Below are 24,265 nucleotides of genomic sequence, written 5' to 3' on the forward strand. Positions count from 1 at the left end.
GCTAACATAGCAATTCGGCAGGTTTAAGGTGGCGAAGTATCGAAGTTTTTTAAAGAGACAGTACTTAGATTTTCAAATGGTCGAAGTATTTTCAATTCGAATCAAAGTCGAATTTGGCCTATTCGATGGTCAAAGTACCCAAAAATTACTTCGAAATTCAACGTTTTTTTATTCAAAAATTCACTTCGACCATTAGTAAATGGGCCCCTTATTGTATTGGACCGAGACATGCAGTTTAATATGAAAAAGTATAGTGATACACACACAGGCTTAGGAATAATGATTACCACTAAGTAAAAATATATATATTAATAAAAATGAAACTTTTTTCCGGTCTGTGATAATTTGTTATGGTGTGAAGAAGAGTTTCTCCAATCTGTATGGATCATATTGCTGGCAAAACAATCTTATTGGGTTTCTTTAATGTTTGAATTATTTTTAGTAGGTATGGTGATCCAAATTATGGAAAAAACCCATTACCCAGTAAACCCCAGGTCATGACAACAGACTGCACACTCCCCACGGAAGAGGTGGATGACATTGCTCTTAAATTAGGGAATGTTGAAAAAAAATTTCGGGAAGTTATCCTAATTAATTGTAAAACTATCAGTAGAGGTAAAGGATCTGGGGTTTTCTGGATTAGGGATCTTTCTGTAATTTGGATCTCAATACCTTAAGTCTGAAAAAAATTAAAATAAACTCAATAGGATTTTGCCACCAATATGGATTCATGTACTTAACTTGTTATGATAAAGTACAAGGTACTGTTTTATTATTATAGCGATAAAGGATATAATTCTTAAGAAATTAAATTATTTACTTAAAATGAACTCTGTGAGAGATGGCCTTCCAGTAATTTGGAGCATTCTGCATACCAGGTTTCCAAATACCAGTATCACTTTAAAGAGCATAAACTAATGCTGTTTCCCTTTAGTATAATAATTTTCTTCATTGTTTGTCTTAAGAAGGATGCTGGGAACTGTAGTTCAGAAACAGAGGAAGGCTACAGATTTGCTAATTAAAGGGTTTAGGTTACAGACTCCCCGTAAACAGACAATCGCAGGTTCCAGGTGCCTTTGACTTTTCCTGCGGCAAAGTACAACTGCCACTACATGTCACTGTCTGAAGCAATTGTGACAATGACAAGTCATGCAAACCTGACTGCCCCTGTATGTTGCAACAAGGGACCCCTGTCAGTCTGCTGGAATCTACAGGGACAATTTCACTTTTAATATATTTTTCTTTACAATCTGCCGTGTAAATGTCCAAACTTGCGTACCTGTCTTATATCCAGTAGTTTAACATTTGTTTCATTACTTTCCCTTCATATTTAGGCCATATTAATGCCTTTTGTAATGTTCTTCTAACCCATCTGTCACAAACCATGCAATGTAATCTACGTGACTCTCAGAGGAGCCTCTGCACTCGTAATTTCAGCTAATGATTCCTAAACATGTTGTGTCAGTTTTGAAAAGACCTCATTAGGCTGTGACTGTTTATTAACAACTTTAATGAAGCATTTCCAGCATTAGCACAGCACACACTCGCCTTGCCCCTGCATAGCATTCATGATGGTTGGTAAAATCAATTTATTCTTGCTCCTGTACCGCTACAACTGAATTCCAAAGTCAAAAAGACCGCGCACATTTCGGGGAGATTTATCAAGGGTTGAATTGAAAATTAGAATTTTCGAGTTTATTTTAGTGTAATTTGACTAGGGAATAGTCGAAATTCGTTTTGAGTTTTAAAAAAGTTTTTTTATCATGTACCTTACCTTTAAGAATTCAAATTCGACTATTCGCCATCTAAAACGTGCTGAATTGGTGTTTTAGCCTACAATCAATTTGGAGTTGTTTGGTGGACTTTTGAAAAGTCCGATTAAAGTTTGCAGGCCGTTCCTATTCACCCGAATTTTAAAAAAAATCAAATTGATCGTTTTTTTCCGAATTTCGAGTTCATGGGAGTTTTTGGAAACTCCCATAAACTTGAAATTCGACCCTTGATAAATCTGCCACTTCATTTCTAGTGTCCTTATGAGCCCTGACTTCTGATTTTCTATATGTCCTCTAGACTACAGATACACAGATACACAGATACACATGTATATCTAAAGGAAGCCTACAGCTTACCCAATATTGGCTGATTTCAGTGCACCAGATCTAATAAGATTTTAGTAAGGTGTACAATTATTGTCCTTATAGGGGTTACATAAAATACATTGCCGATGCCATCTGTAGCATGCTGGATGCTGCCTCTTCATGATAAATGCGTTTTGTATTGTAGGGAGTAGAATTTATCTGGTATGCTGTAGATGGACATATTCTATCAAATATTCCAGTTAGTCTTCATGAATTATGTTGTATGCTTTTTGTTGTATTTCCACATAATCGTGCAGCTGGAAAAGTTGTGTGGTTGCTGCATGAACCTCAATAATTAGTAAATAGGCCCCCCTATGTAGAGCGTAAAGTTGTTAGAAATAGATTAATTATAATAGCCTGTAGATGCAATGTGAATACAATTAAACCAGCTACCTCTCATCTGGAAATTATCTGCAGGTTCATGTCCACGTTCGTGTTCTGGATACTGCTGAAACATCATAGGGTTACTTTTTGTGATAATTATATCCCTTTTAAAAATGAATTTGTGTATTGCATGTATATTTTCTGGCACGATTTGTCAATACCATATAGCACCGTATGGTTCCATAATGCAAAACTGTAATCATTGCTATACGTTAGTCCAAAAAGAAATGAGGATAATATGTACAGCTAGTACAGCCATATTTTATGGTGCCAACGCTTAAAAGTCCCCACTTGGAGAGAGATCTTCCCAGACAGCTTTGTTGTTGGTCCAAGTTGTCCCTTGCTCTTGTGCAGCTGTTCCTTGTTACATTCTCCAAACAGATTTGATTTGATAGCGCTAATAGCCGAGCCCAACAACACAAGCTCATAGAAACTAGGCTGTGCTCGTACATGAACGGCAGACACGTAGATTATATTCACACAGTGACAAGTTAAACTCGCGGGTCTTCTCATTAGACTGCGATGGGAATTACCGCCCTGTGTTTTAATTAAACAAGAATGTATGCTCAGTAAAGCAACAGCTGAATAAATCATTTTGAGAGAAGATACAGTATCAGCGTGTTGCTGGGGTGATCAGCGTGTTGCTGAACCATTTTACAGAGAAGCTGCTTTCAGGAGCATTCATTTTTGGGAATTGCAATGGGGCTTTGGATATCTAATAACCATGATGACTGCAGTTGTGCTACTGACGTGTGCATAACTGGTCTAAGTGCACCTATAGATGCATGAAATAGATTACAACAGGCACCAAAAAATGACCTTAAGTGCTGCTTGCAATGTTTTGCCCACATTATAGAGATTATTTATCAAAATCTGAAACTTTGTCACGATTTTCTGAAAACCACTCCGACCAAAACCGCCTATTTATCAATAAATTTTCCCGAAAATATCTTGCGTGGGAAAAGACTCGATAAAATAGTGAAAAGATCCAAAACCTGCGGCTTTTTCAGATTTGACACCTCAAAACCACGAAATCTTCGGATTATTGTACTAAACCCAGCGCAGATCAGGATAAAAGTATGGGAAACAAGAAACCCGTAATCCAGAAATCTCCGAATTAAGGAAAGGCCATCTCCCATAGACTCAATTTTATCCAAATAATCCTGATTTTTAAAAATGATTTATTTTTACCCCGTAATAATAAAACAGTACCTTTATACTTGATCCAAACTAAGATATAATTAATCCTTATTAGAGGCAAAACCAGCCTATTGGTATATTTCGTGTTTAAATGATTTTCTAGTAGACTTCAGGTATGAGGATCCAAATTACGTTAAGATCCGTTATCTGGAAAACCCCAGGTTCTGAGCATTCTGGATAACAGGTCCCATACTTGTATCATTAAAATGTCAACAGGACATCTGCCATTGACTTATACATGAGGTAGGTCTGAGTTGGAGTACTTTTTTATTCTGACTTTTAACACCATCGGGGTTTAATAAATCTCGGGGAAACAAATTCCCCTTTAAAGGTACGAAATATAGGACTTTGTTAAATAACCCCCTATGTGTTAGTATATTCTTTTACAAAATATAGCCTATTTTGGAATCAAAAAGCTTGTAGAAAATCACCACAAAGGAACAAGTGGTTCCTCTGCGTCATTCAAATACAGTGGGACTTGTGCCCAAACAAGAGAGAGAGAGACCATTCTTTAAACACTCAAATCAATTTACCTGTTACCAGAGTGATGTCATCAGTTATAGTCAGTGCTTAATGATGTACTTTCTGTTAGATGACTTACTAATACTTGTGTATTATAATAAATAATGTACCCCCTGTGGTAAAATATGAGGATACTAGAAATCACCTTTGAGGTCCATTACCTTTATAGAGGAGATGGCCTGATTATATAGTCAATCATGTACCACCACCCTCCGTTGTAAAATATAACAAGTCAGTATGTAAAATATTATAAGTCACTGAATAGTTTGATGACCATTTAAAATCAGACGGCAGGAGGGCAAGTATTTTTAAACAAGTCATGGATTTCCTCTGTGACTTATATCCTCATATTTTTCAACAGGGGTTGCATTATTTTTTATAATACACAAGTTTCAGTGAGTCATGTGACAGAAATGACATCACTAAGCACTGGATATATAGTGGATAATGTACCCCCTACTGTAATTTATAAAGATATTATATCACCGAGGAGTTATGTGACCATATAAAAGCACGAGGCCGAAGGCCGAGTGCTTTTATACAGGTCACATAACTCCGAGGTGACTTCTAATATCTTTATAAATTTCAGTAGGGGGTACATTATGCATTATAATCTACATTTTGTGTGAAATGTTGGGAGGGGGGTCGGCATCCAATTCTGGTCGCCGGTGTCCAAATCGGGTGCGCCGGCATCCAATTCGGGCGTGCCGGCGTTCAATTGGAACGCGGCAGCGTCAAATTCGGCGGCCGGGGACCTGTGTTATAAACGGCACGTTGTGACGCCAGAACGCACCATTTATAAGGATATAATTTACAGTCTGGTCCCATAGAGAAATGACCAGACTGTAGATTATATAGTGAATAAAGTACCCCCTCTTGTAAAATATAAGTCCGAGTGTTTTTATACAGGTCATGGAACTCCGAGGTAACTTCTAATATCCTCATATTTTGCAACTGGGGGTACTTTATTTATTATAATACACAAGTTTCAGTGAGTCATGTGACAGAAATGACATCAGAACTCACCGTTTATAACTGATGACATCAGAACTCACCGTTTATAAGGATATAATTCACAAGATATTCATGGCTTTTGTGTATTATAAGAATAGAATCTACATACTGTATATTCATGACTCTTTTTCTAACCAGAGCAACATCTCAAGGGTTTCCTTTTCTTTTTCTACATTTTCTGTCAACTGTCAGGCCAGTCAGCAGAACTGACCCTCAGATGGCCCTGTTGTTTTAATTGTATTATTTATTAGCAGTGTAAAAATTAACATCTTGAAAACTAGAAATAACAGAATAAATGTAAATTACAAAAGTGCTAAGGTTATAATTACTCCCCCTTTATTTTCTTTTTAAAGGAGAAGGAAAGGTTAAAACTAAGTAAGCCTTATCAGAAAGGTCCATCTAAATATACCAGTAAACCCCAAAAGTAGTGCTGCTCTGAGTCCCCTGTCAAAAGAAACACTGCATTTCTTTCCTTCTATTGTGTACACATGGGCTTCTGAATCAGACTTCCTGCCTTCAGCTTAAACCTCATTGCCCTGGGCAAGAGCATGCTCAGTTTGCTCCTCTTTCCCCGCCCCCCTCCCTTCTCTACTGTAATCTGAGCCCAGAGCAGGGAGAGACTCAGGCAGGAAGTGATGTCACACCATGTTAATACTGCAGCTCCTATCCTAAACAAACAGAGAGTTTCTAGAGCTATTTACTCAGGTATGGCAAAACATTCTACAGAATAAATATAGCATTCTAGCGTGCACTGTTGTAGCTAATCTATTGGCAATAAAATGCTTCTGTAGCTTTCCTTCTCCTTTAAATGAAATCTGTATAGCTTCCAAAAAACTGTTACATCCAAATTTTGTGATGTAGGATCGGGGTGATGTAAATGATACGGGCAAACGCCCAGGTATTTCCAGTGTGTACTCTGTTTTTTTTGGCATTCCAGCTTACATAGCTCATTCTAAAAATGACTCTTACTTTGACCCCTAATACTGAATTTCCTGGCAGGGAAAACAATATATTGTATTAACTCTGCTGTTAACCCCATGGCTCCCAGATGCAATTTGGCTTTTGTAAGTGATCGGTTTTATGGGAAGTTTCGCACAATTTTTTATTTGCTGCCTTGTGTTTCCTGAAACAGGTCAAGTGCTGTAAATATTGGCCAGATGATACCGAAATCTATAAAGACATTAAAGTGACTCTTATTGAAACAGAACTGCTTGCAGAATATGTAATAAGAACATTCGCTGTGGAAAAGGTATGTCATCAAATGTCTGCTATTTCAGTTGTTTTCTCCAACTCTGTCTGATGTTAAAGATAATTGAGAACTCTACTTTTATTGCTATAGCAATTTCCATAATACCCATTTAAACATAAACTACGCTTGATCTCGTTTGAATGCCATCAAATCTAATTTTCATCATATTGCGTGTCTAAATAAGGCATGTTGGTATTATTACTGGCCTGGTTTCACTTGAGCAGCAGATGGTTTCATAGGTAGGTAGGTAGAACAACAAAAGTTCTATGGTGTTAATGCTGGAAAACCTGTTGAAGTTATCAGTCTGGGCTTTGGAGTCACTCATCTCATGTCTATTAGCAAGTGGAACTGACTGGGTATATGTACAGTAGATCCTTGTCTGCAGAAGGGTTAGAGCCTTACATCCTGCCTTCAAAGTATGAATTTTGCTTGGCACAGATTAAGAATTAGCTTTGCAGGCAATGTTATTCTATATCAGTCCTTTTTAAGATGGACACAAGCAGGATATAGGAGAACCTTGGTTTATTCAAAGCAGAAGCAGATTAGAAGCTGCTAAACCTAAAGCCAGTATAAATAAGGAATAGGAACGTTTCCTGGCATAGTAACCACAATATACTATTTATAGCTTCTCTGTCAAAAGAACTTTTGTGAACGTTTGTGAAAAAGACTCGGAAACCATAATATATACAGAAATGTGATAATGTGACAACATGGTCTAGTATGAGTGTTTCTAAACTAAAAGGACTGTAGTATTGGAATTGGGGTCTCTCAGGGACAGAAATTTGCTTGCAAACCTGGAGCTCTTGTGAATTATAGGTGTAGATCTCACTGTCGTCAGCTAATCATAGTGGTAAAGCTAAGTGCTCCTAGAATTAAAATATTATGCATCAAGACCTCAGCAAGACTGTGTTTTAACATCAAGACCGACTGTTGCTCATGGTGCTCATGCTTCTGGTGGTTGGTTGTCCCATTCACAATTACAGAACACTCACTGAACTGAAATGCACTCTTTTCTGTTAATTGTACCAAGATTAGCTATTCCAATGTGGGAAACACTCATATGAAAAGAATTTTTCAGATTTTCCAAAAACTTAGATTTTTGCCCAAAAACCACAAAATCATCATTTTCTTTGGCAAAACCTAGCACAGATGAGGATACCACCAGGACTTCTCCCATTGACATTTATACAACCTATGCAGGTCTGAAATGCCGAATATTCAGATTCTGACTTTTTCCATTCTCCTGGTATAAAAAATCACGAAAAAATTCAAGGATTTTTTTTTCACGAAAAATTTGGATTTTATAGTTAAAAAAACTCGAGTTTTTGGCGTTCAGACTTTAATAAATAGCCCCCATAAAATACATTTCAAAAATGAAACATACTAGTAAATAAGGACAGTTAGCCCTTGCTAAGGCCATGTTCCCCTTTTCTTGCACCTCTGAAACAGGTTGGTTAGTCTCCAGTATTTGAGTAACTGACAGTATTTCAAGTGACTTGAGGTTTTATCTTGACATTCATCAAACACCTAACTGACTATTCCAACTTAAAAATAAACTTTAGCAGAAAGTACAACCTTCTCAAGTTTGCAAATTGCCTTGAGTAGCATATGTTTGTATTGATTAGAGACGTGTGAAGGATTCCAGTTGGAGATGTTGCTTATTAAATGCTGCCTAGTTTTAGTTCATCTGTTGAACAGATGGAGCTCCATCCAATCCGATTAGATATGAAAGTAATATATTAAGATGTCTTATTTACTGAGATTTATGATGGCTTCCTGGAATATTGTATCTTTGGCAGAGAGTAAGATATTGCCAGAGACAGTAAAATTCTCGTTGATATTAATATGTTTCCTTTTTGGCTGGAACAAGCTTTATTTCAACAGAATTTAAGCTTTATTTTGTGGATTTTATTTCCAGTAGGTTCTCTGTGACAACTCACTATGAATAAATGAAAAAAATACGTAACTTATTGCTGTTTTAAAAAAATGCAAAAGGCCAGTGGTCCAGGCCACACATGTTGCTCACATATAAGTTCAAATGGCTGTGCAATTATCCATAATTTATGCAAACATTTCTATAAATTATACAAATCAACACTTATTTACTCATTTCTCTGAAAAGTGACCCTCGGTAAGATCTAAAAATGAATATAGCTATGTAGTAATATTGTGCTATCAGTCTAAATGCAGGAACCTACATAAATCAAATATCATCCTTTATTATGGATATGTCATTCCTGATTGGTTGTTATTACCAATATGGCGCAATTTCTGCATAACCATAAGCTTTTTATGACTTTTGCTTGTATATACCAGAACTAACATATACCAGAACTAACTATATACTGTATTATTTAAGTTCAAACATTCTAGGCAGCAAAAAGAAAGTTTTTAGCCTTTCTTACCAATAACAATATACATTTTTTACTTGGATTATTATTATTATTATTATTATATATGTTTCCTAAGCAGAGAGGTATCCATGAAATCCGTGAAATTCGACAGTTCCACTTCACAGGCTGGCCAGACCATGGAGTACCATATCATGCAACAGGGCTTCTGGGATTTGTACGACAAGTTAAATCAAAGAATCCACCCAATTCAGGTCCATTGGTTGTGCACTGCAGGTAATTGCATTAGTCTTTCTCAGAACTCCAAATACTTAGAAACACAAATGTTGCTACTAGTTAAGGAGCCCGCTGGTGCATGAAATGTACATAATACTGTACCTGGAGGTATCGCCTGCTGAGAGTAATTTCTAATTGAGTCCATTATTGAAAGAATTATTTATGCAAACATTTTAGATGGAGTTAACCTGCATTATAAATGGGTCTTTATGGGCCCCTATATCTCTTGGGCCCCCCTGCAGCCACAAGATCTGTCTCCTCTGTAGTTACTCTTTTTCCTTCTAATCACATATTAAAACATATCTTTCTTATTAGATGCATTAATTCACAGGGGTCTCTACATACTAAATAAAATCTCCATTCTGATTATAGTTATGTACATATACAAAAGAAAGAAAATGGCATCATTGCATTACAGGTGTGTTGTTGGCAAAAGCTGCCTCCTGTTAACTTTAAGGGGCAGATTCACTAAGCTCGAGTGAAGGATTCGAATGAAAAATACTTCGAATTTCGAAGTATTTTTTTGGTACTTCGACCATCGAATTGGTTAAATTCGTTCGAATTCGAACGAAATCGAACGAATCGAACGAAAAATCGTTCGACTATTCGACCATTCGATAGTCGAAGTACTTGCCCTTTAAAAAAAACTTCGACCCCCTACTTCGGCAGGTAAAACCTACCGAAGTCAATGTTAGCCTATGGGGAAGGTCCCCATAGGCTTGCTAACCTTTTTTTGATCGAAGGATTTTCGTTCGATCGTTGGATTCAAATCCTTCGAATCGTTCGATTCGAAGGATTTAATCGTTCGATCGAACGAAAAATCCTTCGATCGATCGATCGAAGGATTAGCGCTAAATCCTTCGACTTCGATATTCGAAGTCGAAGGATTTCAATCCGAGGGTCGAATTTCGAAGTATTTTTAACTTCGAAATTCGACCCTTAGTGAATCGGCCCCTATTATAGAGTGATTTTTTTCCACCATAAAATCTGCATGTTAAGGGGCAGGTTTATCAAGGGTCAATAATAGCAGTCCTCCTGACCCCTCTCGGAGATTTAGTGGGAAGGCCTTAGGTCTGATGCCTCAGATGACAACGTAGGAAGGAATGCCCCTGCTTTGTAAACTGAAGTATCAGTGGTTCAGGGCAAAGTCTTTAACATTGCATATTTTTATTGCTTTGCATTTTTCAAGTGGAAATGAAACGCCAGTAACCTTATTGCCTTGTTTCAACACTGTCGTTTTTTTGTATAGACTCTCCTGCATTGTTTTTATAACCGTGCTACCTCCAAGTTTCAATGTATATGTATTTACAACAATGGGATCCTCAAAGGAGTATGGGACAAGAAGCAGACTATAGAGGACACTCATGCAGAACTGGATTAGGGGAACTGTATAGGGACATATTTATCAAGGGTCGAATTTTGAATTGAAAAAACGTTGAAATACGAATTCAAAAAGACCAACCGAAATGAAGTTTTTCTTTCTTGAATAGGTCTGTTTTCGATCGAATAGGTCAGTATTCGGTAGAATACGAATCGACGCAATAGCGCATTCGATCAAATTCAATTCAAAGTTTTTACATTTTTCACAGTCCACCAATTGACTCCAAATAGGTTCTAGGAGGTCCCCAATAGGCTGAAACAGCAATTTGGCAGGTTTTAGATGGTGAATGGTCACAGCCGAATTTTTAAAGAGACAATACATGATAAATTTCGATATTCTAATTTTTTTTCAAATTCGAATCGAATTTGGACTATTTCCTAGTCAAATAACACAAACAATAGCTGGAGATTTTCATTTTTTTCATTAGAAAATTCACCTGCCCCATAGAGTCAACCTATAGAGTCAAAATTTCACTCAAATACATGGATACATATACTGCAACATTTACTTGAATGAAATATAAAATTACAGTATCGACAGTATACAGCAACATTTGGATATGATTATTTGGGTAGGGAAGAATCCTACAGAGTCTGGAAAACTTTGAAGTCTGCTGAAGAGATGAAATTCTTATAGCTCCTTTTTCTCTGTATTGATATTTTTTCCCCTTTATCTGTAGTCCTAGCCATGATGCTGGAGGCAAAGTTGACAGAAAGTTGAAAGTAATGAAAACAATTCATATTTCTTCTGAGCACTGAAAACTTTTTGTGATAATAGCATGAAATCCAAGCCTTGTGCTGGGTCCTAAGGAAAAACTACTGAAACCAAGCGTATGTTTCTAATTGGCTCACAGAGGCTAAAATGTCTCTGGCTCCTCTACAAAATATCCCCCCTCCCCTCTGTAATAACAGTTTTCTTTGATTCCAGTGCAGGGGCAGGAAGGACTGGCTGCTTTATTGTCATTGACATCATGCTGGATATGGCAGAAAGAGAAGGAGTGGTAGATATCTACAACTGCGTGACGGAACTGCGTTCCCGTAGAGTTAATATGGTACAGACTGAGGTACTGTTGTGAGTTCAACTCAATAAAAATAACTAAATAACTGAAAAGCTGTCACAATGCATATATTGGAGTTTAGAGATCTCATTACTTAATTGGTCTCCGCTATTTAATTCAAGGCTATTACATGTATGGGATCTCTAATCTGCAAAATTCATTATTCAGAAAGCTCAGAATTACAAAAATGGAATAATTTAATATTAGAAAGACTCCCTTTTTTTGCACTTTTCATACTGTGCCCAACATTCTCTGTACAAGTATGAGATCTGTTATCCATATGTGTTATCTTTTGCCACTGATAATCATTAATTACAGTATATCTTAGTAACAAGAAGACTTTCTTACTACAGACAAAAATGAAATATGTTTAGTGATGAGTAAATCTGTGGCAGATTTTTGTTGCAGTTTCACGAAATTTGCAGATGGCAGAATTTCGCTGTAAATCCATGTCTGGCAAAAAATTGGTTTCTCTCCATTCTGACTTCATGCAGCAGTTGGGGGTCAGATGAATGATTCAATATATATCTTATGGGGGGGGGGGCTTCCTTTCCTAGCAGATGTATTCGAGCTCAATAACTGATTCCAGTATAAATTAAATCTAACAAAATAACTGCCTTTTGCATAAATCCTGCATGTAGAGTGACATGATGTCTGGTGATTTTAATAGAATGAGTTGTAATACATATTCTAGGCAAAAGAAGCCCCCCTATAAGATATATTGGATCTAACTGTCAATGAATATCTGACACTCAACTCCTGCATGGAGAGAATGAAGAGAAACAGATGTTGAGAGAGGAATAGTGAAGATAAGCTTGATTATTTTAGAAACAGTACAGAATTTTTAATTGATTATATTTAGAAAACTTCTTATTTTGGTATGCTGAAGTTTATATTACATTTTCATTTTCGAGATAGTTCCCCTTTAAAATGGAAGCTTTCTGGATGTTCCAGTTAAATGGATCCCATAGCCTGTATTTCTGGAGCTCTCTGTTCTACTTTTTTTGGAGCACAGAGACCAGCATCTTGCCCATTGGATAGAGCACTGCCTGCATTATACGGCTCTCTATCCAAAGGGAGCTGCCATAGGCATGTTTGAAATACAGCAAACCCACATAATGTCACAAAGCATTCCCTATCTAATGTTCTAAAGGACTCCCATGTACTGCCACCTACTCCCACAGTACTGCATTCAGAATGAGTTCTTTATGTGCCTCAGAGAACAACACAAGAGGAAAGGTGCCTTTTTACCCTGTACTTAAATGAGGCAGACGTGAGAAATATCTCTTTAATTCCGCAGGAGCAGTATGTGTTCATTCATGATGCCATTTTGGAAGCTTGTCTTTGTGGAGATACAGCAATCTCGGCACCTCAGGTCAGATCTGTTTACTATGAAATGAACAAATTGGACCCACAGACTAATTCTAGCCAGATCAAAGAAGAATTTAGGGTAAGTGCTACAGCAATCCATCTTATGTGAACACTATTTACAATGCAAAAATGAAATATTAACACTGTTATATTAGTTATTATTCAGCATTCTGTAGCCAAATCCATGGAGTCTTAAATACTGAGTCTTAGAGAGTCTTCTAGTTGCAATAGATGTTGTCAGAATGAAAGACACTGACAAAGAATGCACAGATATTATACAATCTACAGTATATTCAGCTGATTTTATATAGACCCAGAATATCATAACTCCATTTCTTGTATTGGCAAGTGCATGAGCTGCATGGAGTCCTAAGGCAAAGGTTATAATATGTTTGTGTTTATGTATTGCATTGTATTGCCCTTCCTTTCAAAAGCCAGATATACATACTAAACAGGTTTTAGGAAACAGGGTGCACCCTAGTAACCTGTACTGAAGCAAATCTTGGTTATAATGAAGAGGGGAGGAAAAGGAAAAGTGGATATCCAGTATTGATTTTCGTAGATAGTAAAGTTCACTTACCAATACTAACGGGGTCCAGGTGCTCAAGCCCCAGACCTTCATCTTGGGGAGGCAGTTGTGCATATTTATGTTCAGTTGGGTAAGATTTGCTACAGCATATTTATGTTCAGTTGTAGGCTGGCACAAACCGGACTTCACTCCAATATTTGATGCAGATAAAAAGTAGTTTTATTTAACAAAAAGAACCATCTCAAGGGATATCCTATGACACAAGGCATGAAACGTGTAAGGCTATCCCTTGAGATGGTGCTTTTTGTACTTTTTGAAAACTACTTTCTATCTGCATCAAATATTGGAGTGAAGTCCGGTTTGTGCCAGCCTACAACTGAACATAAATATGCTGTAGCAAATCTTACCCAAGGTGGTTTTAGGACAGTAACAACTCCAATTAGAGCATGTGTTACATGGACTCTTCTTTCTTAGATGGGCCTTCGCTGTACTGCTGGAAGAAGGGTTAACCATACTGTATCTCAATATAAAACAGATTCTTCAAATTAGGTTAAAATAATTTCTCAATGAGTTGTTACTCACACAATAACAGATGTAGTGGTCACAACATCCAGAGGTATTATTGCCTGCCTTGATGAATCCCCAGTGCTAGGCAAAGATCACAGTGGTCCCATGCTCCAAGGATCTATCCCTGAGCCTAACCACTTGAGTCCCTGTATTGGCATTTACACAGCAGGGTACTAACCCCTAACTAGACTCTTTGTTGGAGCCTCTGACTGCTCTACCAACTACCCTGATTTTGCCTCTAAGGTTGGCAAAACCGTACCCCTTACACATAGAAAATGCCATTCTTTACTTTAATAATATTAAGAAGAAGATTTTGTATGTACCTGGCCCTGTTCTTCAAAAATATGCTTTTGCAACTCTGCTAAAGTTTGACCATTATTAATAACTGTAACTTGTTGTTTTTAGACATTAAATATGGTGACTCCAACTTTGCGAGTGGAAGACTGCAGCATAGCCCTCTTACCCAGAAATCACGAGAAGAACCGTTGCATGGATGTATTACCGCCAGATAGATGTCTCCCATTTCTTATTACAATCGATGGAGAGAGCAGTAACTACATCAATGCAGCACTGATGGATGTAAGATTGCTTTATCATTCCTGGTTCATGATGATGAGACAATAATGTGTAATTCAACAAAATGAGAAACCTTGTTAATAAAACAGCCTCCAGCACAAAATGTCACCAGGGTGAATCTGTAATCAATAAAACGCATGACAAAGTATTTCATATTCTGAAATACCATTATGGTCTCTCTCTTAGTGCTACAATTAGAGGATCTTAAGATACCTATGTGTCCACTTAACCTGGAACCCAGCTTGCAAATTTTAAGGGGGAGGGAGCGGTATACAATAAGGGGGTTATTTATCAAAGTCCGATTTTATCTCAACATTTTCTGGTACAAACTACGCTTATTTATTATTCCATTTTCCTGAAAATTTGCTTTGCGGGAAAAAATCTGATTTTCACGATTTTATTCGGATTTTTCAACTGAAAACTCCGATTTCTTATGCTTTTTGTCCGAAAACTTTGGGGTATTGCACGAAACCCAGCACACATAAAAAAATCATTGGGACTTCTCCCATTGACTTATATGCAACCTCAACTGGTCTGAGATGCCAGATTTTCTGATTCATACTTTTTCATCCTCGGGGTTTAATGAATTACGAAAAATTCGTGATTTTTGAAAAGTCTGATGTTTTTCAGGATTTTAGCATTCAAAGTTTAGTAAATAACCCTCTAAGGAACCTACAACCCAGTATTAAGTGACCAAATCAGCAACTGTTGAGGAAGTTAGAGGTTTTTTTATTCAACTTTTGGGCATGTCCTGTATAGTTAGCTGAAGTCCTTGATCCTTATCTAAACTGTGAAAAAAGTCATTTAAAGGGATGGTTCACCTTTAAGTTGTATAGCTTTATAGTTATTTGCCTTTTTCTTTTCACTTTTGCAGCTTTCAAATGGGTGTCGTTGACCCCATCTAAAAAACAAATGCTCTGTAAGACTAAAAATGTATTGTTATTGCTACTTTTTTATTTCTCATCTTTCTATGCAGGCCTCTCCTATTCATATTCCAGTGTCTTATTCACATCAGCTCATGGTTGCTAGGGTAATTTGGTCCCTAGCTATCAGAATGCTTAAAATGCAAAAGAGCTGCTCAATAAAAAGCTAAATAACTCAAAAATCTTAAATAATAAAAAATGAAAACCAATTACAAATTGTCTCAGAATATTAGTCTCTACTCATACTCCTCATACTAAAAGTTATTTCAAAGGTGAACAACCCCTTTAATGCAAGTTTTTTATTCTATAATGGATGCTTTCTACAAAACCAGATCTATATTTTTTATACAGTATTGCACATATTGTTTTCATGCCAACAACCAGATTGTGTTTGGGGGTTGCCCCTAGGAGTATCTTTATACCTCTACTACACTCATTATAGAGAAAGTGCTCATGAAACCCCTACTCACCATGAGTATTAATGGCGTGCAAGGACACCTGTTTGTTAAGGAGGTTTAACATATTTTACCCCAAAGCACTGGTAGTAAGGGGAAGAGGCAGCACTAAAGGACCCTATTAACTATAATCTCTTTCCCTATACTTTACTATATAATAAATTAATCCTCATTAGTTAAAAAGTGCTGCCTCTTGTAAAACCTCGCCTGAAAGGAATTCTGTCTGATATTGTGGTTATGACATTCACCACAGTTTAATAATTATCTTATACTTTACAGCACAGAGCAGACTATACTAACCGTATAATAAGGTCCATGTCCCTTAACACAAATGCATTTGTTTAGTCACTTGCTTAAGAACTAAGGTAGAGAGCCTGATAATAGGCTGCATTTTTAAATTCTAACAATTAACCATTTTATGACGTGATAAAGACAATTCTAAAGACAATTCCAGACACCAGCAAGAAATAAAAGATAACTTATATGAAGTTTTTATCAAATGTTCCAAAGTGACAAATATATTTTCTGTGGAGTAGAATTTCTGTCTCTGAAGTCGTATGCCATAGATAGGCTCATAGGTTACATTTATTCAGAATGTCTTAGAATTGTGTACAACAAATAAAAGAACAACACTAGTGATGGGCGAATAAATTTGCCTGGCACGAATTCATGGCGAATTCCTGTGTTTTGCCACCAGCGAATAAATTCGCAAATCTCCCGCGAAAATTCGCAGGTGAAAATTCGCCGGCATCAATTTTTTTGTGAAAATATCCGATTTTTTCGTGAAAACCTTCAAATTTCACGATTTTTGAGTTAAATCCTTCAAATTTCATGATTTTTGAATGAAATCCTTCAAATTTCAAGATTTTTTTGTGAAAACCTTCAAATTTCACGATTTTTGAGTGAAATCCTTCAAATTTCATGATTTTTGAGTGAAATCCTTCAAATTTCACGATTTTTTGTGAAAACCTTCAAATTTCATGTTTTTTGAGTGAAAACATCTGAATTTCATGATTTTATAGTGGAACTTTCAGATTTCACTTTTTTGGCGAATTTTTCACCATTTTTTGCAAATTCACCCATCAATAAATAACACCATTTTGCATTGTATACAGAATTTAAATGACATCACTGCAATAACAACTTGTTGGTGTAGAGAAAGAAGAGAACAGAGAGGAAGTTTTGTAGTCCACCTTGTTTTAATTTCGTTCAGGTTGAGCATCACACTTTTGTTATTTCTGTTGGTACAAGTAGTGCATGTTGTCTATAAGTCTATGTGAGGGGGGGGGGGGTAGCCCTGAAGTGCAGTTGTTTAGTATGTAGGGGATTCTGGTTCTATAAACTTTTTGTAATCTGCTGTTTCTTTATACATTGTCCATGCTGCTCATGTAACTCTATATTGCTCTTGAGTTCCATTTGTTTTTTTTAATACTAACAATGTTTTCAATTTCATCATTCTGCTCCTAAATATCTTTGCTGCCTTTTCCAATTTGCTTCAAATACTTACAATTTATTTTTCATTTCTTCAGAGCTACGTGCAGCCATCTGCCTTCGTCGTCACACAACATCCCTTGCCAAACACAGTGAAAGACTTCTGGAGACTGGTCCTTGACTATCACTGCACATCCATAGTAATGCTGAATGATGTAGATCCGGCACAGGTGAGTCTGCACATTAAAGGAAAGGTATTGCTTTATATTTACTTCATTAAAGGTGTTCACCTTTAAATTACCTTCAAGTATGATGTAGAGTGCATTTCTAAGACAGTTTGCAATTGGTCTTCATTTTTCTTAATTTTCCGTTTTTGAATTATTTAGCATTTTGTTATTTCAGCAACTATCTGGTAGGCGACACATGGATAAGTAACACAAAATAACAATAAAAATTGTAGCCTCACTGCTGGGGTCAGTCACCCCCATTTGAAAGCTGGAAAGAGTCAGAAGTCGAAGGGAAATAATTCAAAACCTATTTAAAAAAAAAGGGTTGCTAAGAATAGGCCATTTTATAACATACGTAAAGTTAACCTGAAGGTAAATAAACACTGCTTTCAATAAATGTATAAATAACTTTATTTTTTTTATTTTTTTTTTGGGTCGACATGTCCTTTAACCACATTTTTATGGGCCATTTTAAGTTTAGCAACTTTTAAGTAATTTCTTAAAGGAACAGTAACACCAAAAAATTAAAGGGTTTAAAGTAATGTAAATATAATATAGTGTTGCCCTGCACTGGTAAAACTGCTTTGTTTGCTTCATAAAGACTAATATAGTTTATTTAAAGGGGAACTCCGGCTTTCAAACCAAAATTTGATAAAGAGGCCCATAGAACACAGAAACCCCTAATATATCCATCACAGTTACCTGTTACTTCAAAAAGTATGAAAAAAGCCATTTTCTATGCTGAAATCCAGCTGTTTAACAGTTCTTCTCTTTCTGCATCATTTGAAATCCTGACTGGGAATGCGGGACTAAAACACTGATGTTACAAATTGTAACAACTTCTCCACAGCTTACAGACAGCATGCAGGAACTACATAACCCACAATGCATTGCACTGTAATGTTCCGTTCCTTATTGAAATCACATGTGCAGGGAATTTTGGGGTTTGGAGGATGCAGTCTAACGACAGCTGGCTGTTGATGCAAAGTAACAGTAGTCAGCCAGCTCAGCAAAGTAGTCAGACAGATCAGCAGTAGAGCAGGGGACTTAGAGAACTGTCAGAAACCATTACTAATCATGAAAAGTCTGCATATTTTTTTAATTGATGTATATTGCAAAGTTGCTTGAAATTATGTTTACTTTTCAAAGATCTTAAGTTATGTTTTTTGTGGAGTTTCTCTTTAAACAAAGTGCTGTGCAGCCATAGGGACAGCCATTCAAGCTGGAAAAAGGAGAAAATGCTCAGGTTACACAGCAGATAAGTATATATACTTGCGCACCATGTTGCACAAGTCCTCTGAAAGATAGAGAGATTTGATTTCCACCTGTGTGTAACAAATCTGATTTCCCCACACAGTAATCCAACTAGAATGTGAGAAATCTCAACAGGTAGTTGTTTCAAAATTAAACCTCTCATCTTCTACAGTAAACAACCTGTGGGTTGGGATGCAAAAAATGGGTCCCAAAACTGTTCAGTGTGGGGCTCCATGATTTCCATTAATGCAGTTGAATTTCCTCCTTCAATGTTCTATATAGCATAAAATAGTATATATTTTTAATAGTAATGGGTGTGTGTGTTTAAATCATATGAAAAATGAAATTAAGACATTAATAAGTGTTACATAAAGTCTGTAGCACCTTTTCATACAACAACATAACAGTAAAGACTGCAGACATCACTATATCAAGTAGAACAGATCATATATTCTTATTAAGAATATCTCCATGACTTGCATGCTGTATTAAACCTGGTAAATGCTTTTGTTGCAGTTGTGTCCTCAGTACTGGCCAGAAAATGGAGTGCATCGACACGGTCCTATTCAAGTGGAATTTGTATCTGCAGACTTAGAAGAGGACATCATAAGTCGAATATTTAGAATCTACAATGCCTCAAGAGTAAGGATGATATTCTACTTTCATTTGTAATTGTCTATGGCCCATAATATCAGTATATTTATGTTGATGCAGAAATATGTCTAATATGTCTGGATCTAAGGTTAATATATGATACAAACATCCAAAATGCTTTTGATTTGGAAATACCAGTCTTGAAAGTGTTTGGGTGCTTTTAAGATCAATATTTATTATGTCACCCTAAAACATTTATACTTTCAAAGCACCTGATATTTGGATTTTTAGGGGCAAGACATGGATTTGCCTGGCCATCTCCTACTCCCTCCTTATTGTTGGCTGTACAAGGAGAAGATAAAGCTGAGGCTGACCAGTAATGCTTACTGTTCGCCGTATTGCTCTTTGTTGGTTGACAGTCTTGAGGTCCCTAGTATGAACAGTAGTGGCTGGCCTGATACAACACTCCTCCCTCGTCAGTTAGTGTAAGGACTAGCATAGCCTAATGATGTTGCAGACAGGTATGACAGAAATCAGGACATCACAGTCAAGTAGACCCCCATCAGAGATGAAATGGTAGGCTTGGTCAGTAAAAGTATAGAACAACTATGACAAGCACAATGTCAGCGGGGCACATGAATAATACACATCGGTGGCTAAAGTTCCTTTATACATTTTGACTGATTCAAGACTTCATATGCCATTGCCCAACTAACTATAGTGCAGTGTTGATCATTTCTTCTTTTGTTTTAGCCACAGGATGGATACCGCATGGTGCAGCAGTTCCAGTTCCTAGGCTGGCCTATGTACAGGGACACACCAGTGTCAAAAAGGTCTTTCCTCAAACTTATACAGCAAGTGGACAAATGGCAGGAAGAATACAATGGAGGAGAAGGTCGAACTGTTGTGCACTGCTTGTAAGTAATGCAGTGTGAAACATATATTTAGCTAAATGGGTGAAATAAAGGGTTGAAAACTTGCTAGAGCATCTTATTCAATGAGAGGACTTAATTCTTTAGCAGTGGAGGTTTAATTATTCCAAACAAATGGAAGTAAATGGATACCCTTCTGTGATTATTACCTTCCTGTCTGTGTGACTAGAGTGTGCTTAAAGGATTATTATCATTATTATTATTATTATTATTATTATTAACATGTATTTATATAGTGCCAACATATTTTGCAGCGCTGGATTATGTCAGAAGTGCAATATGTGTGCTACAGTAGGTGCATCACAGTCTATGGCATTTGTGCACAGGCCTCATCCTTATATACAAAAATCTAGGGGGGTGGTGGAAGTACTCTTAAGGCTAATACAAAAGTATAATGGAAGTGCTACTTACAATGCACTTCCCTGGGCCCCTGTCTCATAAGTAATTCAATATAAATGCAAATGCATATGTTTACAAAACAGGGGTTTTTAGTTACAAATAGTGATGGGCGAATTTGCGCCGTTTCGAGAAATTCGCGAAACAGCGCCGGCATCTTTTTTGACGCCGGCGCCCGTTTTTGACGCCAGCGCCCCTTTTTTTGACGCCAGCGCCCGTTTTTGATGACGGCGTCCGTTTTTTTCGAAAATTTTGTTGATGCCGGCGAATTTTTGCAGCAAATTTTCGCAGGCGTTTTGCGAATTTATTCGCTGGCGGCGAATCGCGCAAATTTAAACTTTTGTGCATTGCTATAGCCAGCAGAGTAAATACAACTTAACTGTGAGAAGTGGCAATCTCAGGAAAGTCACAGACTGCTCTGTCCTGCCATGGTTATGCCACAACCAGTGAGTTCCTATTCTTATGATGTTTATTCATATATGAATGGTGTGATATGTATATTTACCTGGATACCAGACACAATTATGTTAGCAAAGTTACATGAGAATGGAAGAAAGCAGGCAGATATAATAAAGTGACTTTTTATTGCATTACTGGCAATTTATCAAGCCATCAAGCAGAAAGCTATTTATCTTATCAAGCTAGGACTTGATAAATGGCTCAAAACATTGCTGAGCTGTATAACTTCAATAATTCATTGCAGTTATATGGTGCACTGTGGCCTTACAATTATCTTGGAACCATGAAAAGAAAAGTCCACTGCTTGTAAAAATGCACCAATTTTCAAGCAATTTTCTTCAGATTCTTGGTGTTCAATCACTAAAGGGTTCACTCCAATAATGTGAGAGGGAAGTTATACACCGTAGTTACAAATTGGTGCACAATCAGTTGAATCTGTTTCAAATTATCTTTCCTTGGAACTTATTAACAGTCCAACTTACCTCTGCAATAAGCTCCATGTGAGTTTTGTACAACAACAGGAGAAGCTGCTCTTGACTCTAGACAACAGCAGCAAATTTGATTTTACTTGTATTATTCTACATGCTTCAGAAAACAAAAAAAATCCTAATCTGTTATCATGACTTTTAGGGGTAGTCTTAATTTGGACAGTATTTGTTCATAACCATGGATTCCCATTATGTTACTACAAAATAACAAAATCACTTCTACTTGAAATGGATCAGGATAGTTTTTAAAGCGCTATATTGTGTCAACTATGTTAGCCATTAACAAAGGGATTTAAGTCAGAATCCCATAAGGGGCACAACACAGACTTGGGTTTGCAATGTCATTAACTCATTTCTGGTCACTTAAACAATTTTGAGAGTTATATACATTTTCTCATTTATTTAGTTAGCTCCAAATGGATTTGAGAGCTGTAGTGCATGTTTTGTGTTGATCACTTACTGTGTAACCTGTTTATGAGAAATGTATGTTTTAGTAACATTGTTTTAAAGAGGCACTGTACACCTATATACATATAAAATTATATATGTTAGGATTTGAGATAAGGAGCAGCTCATTATATAGTGGGCTTAATGAACTGGTAGCTTGTTTTACAACCTACTGTTCCTCAACAGTGACTCATCAGAACCAGGAAGTTGTTCAATTTATCAAAATATACAAATGGCAAAAAGTCAGCACAAGCCATATTCATTGCACTAATGCCGAAAAAGGGGGTATGCTGCCCCTTTTAACAGGAACATTCCTTTTCGGCATATTGTGTCAATTGGGAGACAAGGGCAGAAAGGTCTGAGCCAGACAGCCCCTTCAAAAATTGGGCTGTTCAGTTCAAAAGTGGACAGGTGGCAACCCTAAGTGTGTTCAATATACCTAATAGTGGATAATGTAGCCACTACTATAAATTATCAAGATATTAGAAGTCACTGAGCAGTTACGTGTAGGCACAAGGCACATCATTGAATGATCTCCCTCCTTCCTCTACTCCCTGTAGTCAGGTCCTTCTCACTCTGCTCCATGCCGTCTATTACACCTCTGTTCCCTCCTGCACATCCATTCCCCTCTGATGCCTTCTGCAGGTCCATTTCCCCTCTGCTTACTCCATCCCTTCCATTTCACATCTGTTCCTTCCTTCCCATCCCTTTCACCTCCACTCCCTCCAGTCCATCTGTTTAACGTCTGTTCCCTCCTTCCTGCCTGTTCCCATTTGTTGGCTTCTGCCTGTCCCTTTCACCTCCACTTCCTCCAGCCTGTCTTTCTCCTGTACAGGCTGATGTACAGTTTCCTCTTTTGAAACTGTACATTTACAAGATACTAAGCAGCATATATGTACATTAGGCATGTCCTCTTCTATAAACAGTTGTAGGCAGGAGGTGTTTGTTTTACTGCTATAGGATTTAGGGACTTGCAGCCACAGTTGGAGTATGCATTGGCATAGTATGTTGTCCAAATTGCAGAAAAATCCTTTATTCAGAAAACCCGTACCAGCTCTGTACACAATGGATTGGTCATTGCTGCTAATTATCTAATAAAAATATAATCTGTGATGAAAATGAACACACATTTGGCCTGACAACGAGTAAACTTTCTCAACATCTTCCATTAATCCAAGTAAATCTCTTGGATTATAGAAGTGATGTTAAATTTGAGAATGTTCCATCAAGTTTGTTTCCCTTATGGTCAAATGTGACCTTTCAGTTGTATTGAAAGCTTTGGAATGAACAATGAACATTCCAGAAGTCCTTCATGTAAGTGCCTAACATTGCAGTTAGATTGAAGAATGTTCTAGTTTGCTGAGGATGACTGAAATAACCTTTTCAAAAAGGCTTTAGATTTAAAATCCAACCCCACAGAACTAGGACTGATGTTTAGCCTCTCCCCCCCTAACATTTACATTTAAATTCCATTGTTTAATGTTAAACTCATGGGGATGAATTTATCATTGGTCTGTATCTTTTACTGTGTGGTAGCAATGTTAGGTGGTAAAAAATAACATCAGGCTTTTTTAATACTTGACAATTTAATTTCTTTTGGTGTTCAATTTGAGAAAAAATACAGTAATGTAGCATTAAAGGGAAAGTATTTTCTCCAACTAGTCCTAATCATACCTTAAATCCCCAATGTCCTTTTGAGGATAACAATAAATAGAATAAATAATTAAAAGGTGTAATTAAAAACCAAGTTGATAGGAAATGTATTAATATTATTTTTCCTTAAATTAGGTCAATTCATTAAAACCTGGCCGGCCAGGAACCAAAAATACTTCAGTATAAATTGTATAAATTTAATTAAATGAGGTGGATGGTCACTTATTTACAATTCACAGTAATAAGAAACTTCTCAAGGATATCCTTTTAGGTTAAGTTAGGTGATCCCCCCCCAGTCTCTAACCAGAGATTGTGCAAGGCAAGGTTTATATGTGTGAGTTATAGTTCTCCGAAGTGATCAATGTCTCCAAACTCTTAAAGAAGGTAAAAT

The 24,265-nt window shown here is 36.9% G+C and overlaps 1 protein-coding gene across 19 annotated transcripts in view; it reads left to right on the forward strand.

The window, feature by feature from the left end:
* LOC108695247 (receptor-type tyrosine-protein phosphatase mu) overlaps nt 1–24,265 on the forward strand; it is a 474,538-nt gene that overhangs the window by 440,171 nt on the left and 10,102 nt on the right. For 11 of the 19 annotated variants that reach the window (XM_041567789.1, XM_041567791.1, XM_041567794.1 and 8 more), the window contains 8 exons: nt 6,391–6,507; nt 8,977–9,134; nt 11,443–11,578; nt 12,873–13,022; nt 14,445–14,618; nt 17,523–17,654; nt 19,422–19,547; nt 20,253–20,416. In XM_041567789.1, the coding sequence (XP_041423723.1) occupies nt 6,391–6,507; nt 8,977–9,134; nt 11,443–11,578; nt 12,873–13,022; nt 14,445–14,618; nt 17,523–17,654; nt 19,422–19,547; nt 20,253–20,416 (1,157 nt within the window). The remainder of the gene's footprint in view (nt 1–6,390; nt 6,508–8,976; nt 9,135–11,442; nt 11,579–12,872; nt 13,023–14,444; nt 14,619–17,522; nt 17,655–19,421; nt 19,548–20,252; nt 20,417–24,265) is intronic. The other 8 variants (XM_041567790.1, XM_041567800.1, XM_041567798.1 and 5 more) reach the window with 1 other exon arrangement.

This window comes from Xenopus laevis, chromosome 6S (assembly GCF_017654675.1).
Source record: "Xenopus laevis strain J_2021 chromosome 6S, Xenopus_laevis_v10.1, whole genome shotgun sequence".
Classification (NCBI taxonomy): domain Eukaryota; kingdom Metazoa; phylum Chordata; class Amphibia; order Anura; family Pipidae; genus Xenopus; species Xenopus laevis.